Below are 9,079 nucleotides of genomic sequence, written 5' to 3' on the forward strand. Positions count from 1 at the left end.
TTACAGTACTGCACGTTTCTGCAACACATGACCGTCGGGGGTGCGTTGGGGTGCCGTTCAAATGAATGGCAACTGTGCTGTGAAGGGGGGGTGAGGTGAATATGGGGTGTGCTATGAGGGGGAAGTGAGGTAAATATCGGGTGTGCTATGAGGGGGAAGTGAGGTAGATATGGGGTGTGCTATGAGAGGGAAGTGAGGTAAATATGGGGTGTGCTATGAGGTGGAAGTGAGGTAAATATGGGGTGTGCTATGAGGGAGGAGGGAGGTAAATATGGGGTGTGCTATGAGGGGGGAGTGAGGAAAATATGGGGTGTGCTATGAGGGGGAAGTGAGGAAAATATGGGGTGTGCTATGAGGGGGGAGTGAGGTATATCTGCATAACTTACAACTGTCCCTCATTTGGAACCAAATCCCTCTGTCCTTATTTCCTCCTCAGTTGTCTCCTCAGGAGTGTGCTGTGAGGTAAATATTGGGAGTGTTATGAAGTGAAAAGTGAAGTAAATAGAGGTGTGCTGTGAAAAAAATCATTATTATTTCTTTTATATTCTGACGGTGGCCGCTGTAAAAAAAAAAACCAGAAAGGGCACCTCCCTGAAATGAGACAGGCACCTCCCTGAAATAAGGTTTTGCAGGTTGGGATGTCTGTATAAATATTCTCAAAATTCATATCATGTAACATAATATTGATAATGATATCATATCATGTAATAAGACATAACAAAATGTTAATAAAAACCTCTTTTTTCTTCTCTCATTATTAAACTGCACTGGTTTAACTATACATATACCTGCCACATACTGTATATTACCCCTTTAACTTACCCCACTTAGTTTTCTATGTACCAGAAGTTAATCCTACCCAGAAGCTCTCAATACTAAACAAAAGAAACCTTTTAAAAGGAGACATCAGGAGTTTAAAAAAATATTAAAGGCCAGGTGCAGTTAATTAATACAAGGCGCCCCATAAACATTTTGCATGGAGGCCCTGTGATTTCTAATTACACCTCGGTATACGACTCTTCCGTCAATGAGCAAGGCTTTCAGGTCAGACGCTGACACCGGCCTCCTTATCATGTCATTTTGACATATGTGCTAATTTCACATTAATGCATGTGAGAGCACGCAGCGGAACACAGCAGATCTCCCCAAAAGTCTTCTGCCCAATAAAATCATCTGTCGTTACGGATAGCATAAAAAACAGAAACCATGAAGGTCAAGGAAGAACAGTATTTATTAGAAAAAGCAAATAATATATTAAAGAAATCTCTGAAAGGTCACCTTGTCGCATTTTGCTAGCGCCACAAGTCATCATCTGTCACACTGCTCTCTGGAAACCTGCGCCAGGCAGGCCTGGGAACTCACACACACATTCACTTCCCTAAGGGGGATGCAACATGGAGACCATGTCTACAGTGCCTGAACAGTAACAATTTCCTTTTACAACCACAGAAGTAAAGGGGCTGAAATGAAGAAGGGGCAGGATCAAAAGGTTCACATCTGAAGTCTTCCAATCCAAGCTGGTGCCTGTCGTTTCCTCATTTCTCATCTTCACATTTTCGCTGCTGCTTTAATTGTTCTCTGGGCAGCGGACGATGTCGTATTTCACGTATCCGACCTTTTCCACTTGCTTGCGCCATGTCATGCGCCAGAAGAACTTATCCTGGCAGAAGTAGTATTTACCTGCAAGAAGATAGAATGTTAGTTTGCAAATGATGGTTCCTTGAGCAAAAGATACCTTTGAAATAAGCATTAACTCCTTTTAGTTCAGGACACGTTATACTTTAGAGCTATTCTCCAGGCAAACAGCTAAATACATGCAGTACATTGGTGTTGTTTTATCCCAAAGGAGTAACATTTCTGTCCATTGAAGAAAAATTCTGGACAAACACATTAAAAAAAGCCCTTGCAGTGGGGCTACCAACACACTGCAAGGTTTGAAGAAGTCCTGGTAATTGCTGCAGCAATGGAATGTCCCTCGGCATCCTCATTTCCTATACACAGTGTATAGAACGTGATGAGCCAGGGACCTTAGACTGCTGCATCCGAGGGGGGGAGACACTCCAGGGACCGGTCTAAGAGCAAGCCGGCTCGGAGAATCAGGGGAGTATAACTTTGTGCTCATTTTGTCTATGGGGGCTCAAATAAACCTGTAATACTCATCTGATCCTCTTTTCCACCGGCTCCCTCTGGGCTGCTAGACCAGTCCCCACAGCATCTTCTCCCCTGGGCTCATGAAGTCTAAGTATCACTGACATCATCACTTCATATGCAGGTCCATTGACCTGCATTAGACATGAGGATGTCGAAGGACATTACAAAGCTGGAGCAGAGGGGGAGAGAGGTGAGCACTGACCAATGTGGGATTGAGGATCAGGTGAGTAATACAGCTTTACAGGTTTTTTTTTCCCACAGCCTGGTGACTTGACTTTTTATACTGCAGTTAAGCAACACAACTAGGTCACTTCCCTGCTCCTAGCCTGTGATTGGACAATGAGGGGTCAGCAACAGACTTATAAGGTCATTTATCTGATTAATTGTCCTATCAGCCTATTCCTTGTCATCTCATACAGCAGAGCCTGATCTTCTCCTAGGCCCACCCTTCCTTCTTCCTCCTCCCTTCTCCTGGTAACACTGTAAGCTGTACACAATGTATTATGTACACAATGCCCCCAGAAATTACATTTCCCGCTCGTGTGACTGGCTAAAAGTTTTTCTCTTATTTCAACAGGTCATGCAATTCATTATAACAGGCAGAGCCTCCTACCTGAGTACTCTGTCTTCTCTCAGTTTATGATATGGCCTCTCTCGATGACTACAGAACAGAGGCAGGTAAGAGTCTGCAATGTTACTTACAAATTCCTGCAACATAGAACTGAACTGGGAGGTTCATACCCTTTCTGATCTGGTTGTGGTCTAGCTCCCTCTGCGGGTAGTAAACACCAATATTTTGAACATCTCAGACCCGCCGACTGTAGAAACGCCAGAAAAGTACAATGTGTGACATTTAGAAGGGGCCGTGTGTTTGTGATATGAAAACCAAAGCTCCCTCTTGTCCATTGTGAAAGCGATAGGTTCCTCCTGATAGGCCCGGCACTGTCACATGGTGCTGGGTAGGAGTCCATAGACCTGCATGAGCTCTATAACAGTTTTTTCGGAATGTAGATGTTCCAGAGTGATGGAAACATAGCAGTGCTGCCCAGAGGAACCAACTGCTAGCTTAGAAAGTATGACAGATGGATCCTGATTGGCTGCCAGGGCCAGCACCCTCACTTTCTTCAGTACTGAGTCACCCATACACTATACATTTGTTGTTAGAATGTGCTCATACTGATTGTTACCTTTGTAGACAAAGATGTCATGAGAATCACTGGGAACACCTGCATAATCTTCACCGGTGTTGCGTGGGTAACCCTTATCCACAGCCTGAGCCTTCACATCAAGCCTGTTAATAGAAAACATGGAGGATGTATTAGGCATACAGAGTCACACTTATATAGCTTTTCTGGACTTGGGGGTAAGTACAACCTGCATATAAACAATGCATTTTTGCAATAAATGACAATGATATCACTAAAAATGTTCCCATCTTTTAGACCCCCATTCACACTGAGCTACAACAAAATAAGCGCTGATTTGAGCTGAGCGACTTTGGGCAACATTAATCTACAGTGCACATTTTGCCGTGCTACGTAGAGCTTCTTTTGGCAGTCTATCAAAGCCTATTGGGGCCAAATCGCTCGAAATCCACCAAAAAATAGGTCATGTTCGAGCGATAAGCTTCAGCTACAAGCTACAGGCAACATTGAAATGCTACAGGAAGAGCTACACTGAGCTTCATATTTGAGTGATTTTTGAGTGGAAATCGCGCTACAAAACGCTCAGTGTGAATGGGGTCTGAGGCTACAACCGCAGGACATGATCAGCACATCCTGCCATCCTTGGTAACCTCAGTCATTCAAGACAGTGTTAACTTAAAGTGACACTAAACTGTTAACTTAGTGATACTAAGGTTTAAAAGTTTTAGATCCCTGCAGAATCAGCTGGTCCCCTGAGCACTGGCCCTGATATCCTGTTTTAGGGTGGCTCCGTTCCCTTGCAGGGTCCTATAGACCCACCCTTTTGTGTGCTAGTTAGCTGTGTCTGTCTCCACAAACACAGAGGCAGAGCAAGGCAAGTCAGTCCCCTTCTCCTTTTGCTCTCCCTGACTCCTTCCTCCCTTCTCCAAGCTAGTAGATGGAGAGCTGCTAGAGACTGCTATGTCCCTTGTGATCTTATACTGGACAGGAAGTTCAAGAAAGTGTAGCTGAGAGAGTTGGCAACAGCTGTTTGGAAACATGATAAGGGGAATTTATCAAAACTGGAGCAGACAAAAACTGGAGCAGCTGTGCATGGCAACCAATCAACTTCTCTTTTTCATTTTCAAATCTTAATTGAACAAACTAAAGAGAGAAGCTGATTGGTTGCCATGCACAGCTGCTCCAGTTTTTGTCTGCTCCAGTTTTGATAAATTGCCTCTATGAATGTAAGCGCTTGGGAGTTTAATAATACTTTACTACTTGGTACATTGTATGTTAATGCAAAAAAATGTTAATGCATTAAAAAAATAATGTTTGGGTATGGGAATGGGAATGGCAACACATAACAGACATATAGTGGGAGTTTCTCAAATCTGACTGAAAAAGTGAAAGTAAACTTTTAAGTCACAAGTTTTCTTGCAGACTTACCTCCAATATCTTTCACCGTTGAATAACAGGACTTTCCCATTATCCCTTGTAATAGCTCCCAAGATTTTATCCACATCCTTGCCAAAGCCCAGCTTATCAAGACTTCGTGGTCCCAAAACACTGCTTCCTGTGTACTGCCAGAATTTGCGTCCTGTGGAAAGAGCCACACTTACTTATACCACATAACAGATATCAGATGACAGCAACATGCAATAAGAAAGTGCAGTGATGAATTAAAGGGAAGAGACACACTGAAGAAATTGCCTTTTCAGCAGTGTCTGAATGATCAAAGATGTCCCTTTGTTGGGTTGTTACAGGTTGCTTTTCTATACTCACAGATTTCTACCTTACTAAAAATCCTTATAATGTTGTTTTTTAACATTATGTAGCTAGTAATCAAATAATATGACTGAATATTTTAAAATGTGTATTGTAAACTCAGGTATACTTCCCATGTCCACCTACTGGCAGTGCAGTCATGATTTTGTAGGGCCTGTCTTATGATGATGATGGGTATTGTTTTCATTAAACAGTGCCGAACTGGGCAGAGTTTCTGGTGTTAGAGGGTAGGAGCTTCATTCTGACAACAGTGGCTTTAGAAATGTTAAATTATATACTGAGGAAGAAATGATTAAACCCACATCAGGCATTGTAATTTGGTGAAATACCACCTACAGGATTTTCATGCTATACTTTACTTCTAGAGCAAGCTTGAGCAGCCCATGACTACATATACTTCCCACCTCTCTGCAGAGAAGACTCAGATGTGTTGGGGCTAATATTGACTTTCCTGCTCTCCAGGTTTTGAAGGTGGGATGCTTTGCTCTTACATAAGGCACTCTGATGACTGATGTTTTGTCCTCTACAATAGGTGGTTGACAACTTCCTAAGCAGCCTATATCATGTCAGATTTGACTGTCACTGGTAATGGCTAAATATGTTGGCGATTTGCCCCAAGAAAAAAATTTGGATGGCTTGGTCTGTCCATGTATAGCCACATTCTGTCATGCTGGTAGAAAACAATAATGCATTGTTTAATGACCAATGCTGGGCTGTCTAATTTACAAACATTTGAAATATGCCATTGAGTTATGTATATCAATTATTACCTGAGAAAAAGAACATCTTCTTGCTTTGGGGATCCTGGAATGCTGAGTCAATGTTGGCAGGAAGTTCAGGCCAAGTGTCTGAGATCTTCTTAGGAGATTTAGGGGGCCCACTGGCAGGTAGCGTCCAGTACAATCTAAAAAACAAAAATAGGAATTGATAAGTAAAAAACTATGGAATCTGCAATTTATAAGGTCCCCTTCTGACTTTTGTAGAATCCACATTATTGTATGCTACTCTTACCCATCCTTAAATAGGTGGAGCACGCCTTGTAATTCCGCAATGGCATCAAATTCCTTCACTTGACAGGGGTCTTGTGTTGGGTCTACTGGGGAATCAGAAGGCTCCACACTTTCAGTAGTAGTTGCCGTAGCAGTGGTGGTAGGTGATGGAGTTGTTTTCGGTTTCTTGGTGGGCTGTGGTGGAGTTGGATTTGGACCAGTTTTAGGACCTGAATAGAAATCAATAATTAAACAGTTAATCATGATGTTCCACCTCTCTTAATCTGCTACTGTCTGCAATATGTTTTGTAATTAATCACAATGACTTGCTCTGCTGTGCTGCAATGCATCATAGACGTATAAGAGGTGACAACAGGCAGCGCTTTACTTGTTTTATCTGCTGAGTTTTCTACCGAATGCATTCTTTAAAGAGCCTTTACAAGATACAAATAGAGGTTTAATTTAAAAGATATAAAACAATGCGCAAAGTACAGCGACCAACGAGCTATCATATTCCACTGACTTCTGTAAACGGATAAATGGTGATATCTGCGGTTGCAGTAAAGTGAACCTGTAGCCAGGCAATGGACATTTAAGTATTTACACATTGTTACCAAGCAGTACATGAGCTTGAAAACAAGTCCTCACCAACCTGTGTAGCTTTAGGCACTGTGGAGCAATTCATCCTCAAAGGTGACAGCAGAAGCAGCAGCACTCAAGTCCTTCAAATCATTCTCTTAACAGCTCAGCTTCTCCTGCTCCCCCTTCCAGAGCTCTTGTTCGGTGTTTACAGATTAGAAGACCGAAAAACTGCTAAGAGGGAAGCAGGAAGAGCTGAGTTTCGAAGCTCTTATGCTGTGAATTATGGGGATGAACTGATCCACAGTGCCTGCATCTACAGAGGTCAGTGGCAGCTTCTCTAACCACTTGCCGTCCGGGGCAGTTTCCTAATATTTGCACACACAAATAAATCTGAATTTTTGGCTAGAAAACAGCTTGAAACCACCAAACAATTATATATTTTCTGAAAGTAGAGGCCCTGTACAATACAAAAATGCTAGCTGCAATTTATTATGTTGCACGGTATTTGCGCAAATGTTTATCAAACCAGTATTTTTAGGATAAAATACACTAAAAGGACATTTAGTGCACAGAAACAGAGTATAATACCCTGAGGCAGGTTAAAGCTCTTTTACTGATTGATAGAAATATGTAAATACTTGCATGTCCATAATCTGTCCACATGCTTATTTTAAGGTACCCCTAGATGCAAACCCCTGTGCTGTGTTGGGTCACATTATCATGTCTCTGGGCAGCAGCAAGCATTGCCAGACACTCTAGGAAGATGAATAGAATAATTTTGTTATGCTTGTTTATGGATGTGCTGGCAGACAGAGAAGCAAGAGGCCCATCAGACTTTACTCCTACATCTTACCATTCTTAATGCACATTGCACTTCATCATATCACCCTGCTCCACACCAAATATTATTCTGCATAAACCTCTAAAACCAGTCCCATATACCCTAATATATCGCTTTGTTAATTATAAATGAACTTTATCACATATACATTTCATTCCGAGTTGTAAAACTGTCTCTAAGTTTCCCTGCAATCGTAGTATTATGACAAATGCTATTCTGCAGGCGACCATTCAAAACCAATCTGTGGTCTGAAATTGCAGGCAGCATCTCAAAAGCTCAGTGAGTCTGCTTTGTACTCACACTGTCATTACTGTACACATCTGCTTAGATGATGGCAACTTTATGCAAACATTTCAATATAAAAGAAACTACACAACAGTAAAACACCATTAGTGTGACACCTTGTAACAGGTGGAAAATCCAAGGACAGTCATCCTATTCTTATAAATCCTACAAAAGAAGGCAAAACAGACAACCAATTTGTTCTCATGGTGTGTGTATGTGTGTGTGGAGGGGGTACTATTTCTGGGGCTGTCAGTGAGCTTACTTCCTTGATCAGTCACTCTTGGTTTCAAATGTTTTTTTTAAGCTTTGCTGGGTCTTCTTTACAGAAGGGCCACAACAATTTTGAATAGACTTCCTCAGGAACTACTTCTAGCTATCTTCATGATAGGGTTGGATGTGTTTCCTTATGCACAAAATATAACTGTCTAATAATATTTATAGGAAATAACACTGTGGCTTGTTATTCCAGGTAGTTTCCAGTTGTCTTCAGGGATCGGAAGAACCACAGCAAATTGGACCATGATTCATATGGTTGCTTTCCTTCCTCTGGATCAACGTTGGGTTTAGGTTTCTAAGCATGCAGGTTTTTAATGTATTTATTCTTGCCTTTTGGTTTACCTTTGTCATTTCTTTTTTCAACCTTTGACTATGTACTAGGAGCATTTGTGAAATCAGATGTGGGAGTTTTGCAGGCACAACCAGTGCAGGTCAGAAATGGGAGAATGCTATTGGATTTTCAACTTCCTAAATAAAATAATTCATTAAGACTTCGTTCTCACAGACCGCAAATCAACAGCGATCTACAACCAGTTGGATGATTTGTAGTATTACCGCCCCAGTTCACCTGCTGCAATGTCAGCACTGCAGGCGAACAGCGATTATACATTGATGCTATGCTCTGCGTCGTAGTGCAGCAAAAATATACAGCATGTCGCGTTTGTCAGGTGGTACTGCTTGTCAAACGCGATCATTTCTATGAATGGGACTGTGCTGCAGCCATGTGGGTATGCATTTGTAATGGGAAATTCCCATTGGGATTATAAAAAAAACAGGATTCAGGCGGCAGCAGCATGGCCTCCTGAATGAACAAAAAAGGACAGGGGAAGCGCCACAGCCGAAAACCAAAGGGTGGAAGGATGAATTCAAATTAACATTAATGGAGATTTTGAATTCATCCTTCCACTCTTTGGTTTTCGCTTGTGGCGCTTCCCCTGTCCTTTTTTGTTCTTTGAGATACACACGTCGGACACCCCGGTCCGTACGAACTAGAAGCCGCACACCTTACCCCAGAGACCTCTCAATTTCCCTCCCCCCTCATT

At 42.1% G+C, this 9,079-nt stretch overlaps 1 protein-coding gene across 1 annotated transcript in view; it reads right to left on the reverse strand.

The window, feature by feature from the left end:
* Positions 1 to 1,213: 1,213 nt before the first annotated feature.
* Positions 1,214 to 9,079, reverse strand: part of MMP9 (matrix metallopeptidase 9) — a 22,454-nt gene continuing 14,588 nt past the window's right edge. Inside the window, exons 9-13 of the mRNA XM_018559044.1 lie at positions 6,075 to 6,282; positions 5,834 to 5,967; positions 4,725 to 4,875; positions 3,339 to 3,442; positions 1,214 to 1,680 (exon numbers count right to left, since the gene is read on the reverse strand). Coding sequence (XP_018414546.1) covers positions 1,568 to 1,680; positions 3,339 to 3,442; positions 4,725 to 4,875; positions 5,834 to 5,967; positions 6,075 to 6,282 — 710 coding nt within the window. The 3' untranslated portion in view covers positions 1,214 to 1,567. The remainder of the gene's footprint in view (positions 1,681 to 3,338; positions 3,443 to 4,724; positions 4,876 to 5,833; positions 5,968 to 6,074; positions 6,283 to 9,079) is intronic.

Source organism: Nanorana parkeri, unplaced genomic scaffold (assembly GCF_000935625.1).
Source record: "Nanorana parkeri isolate BGI_ZX_2015 unplaced genomic scaffold, ASM93562v1 scaffold377, whole genome shotgun sequence".
NCBI lineage: Eukaryota > Metazoa > Chordata > Amphibia > Anura > Dicroglossidae > Nanorana > Nanorana parkeri.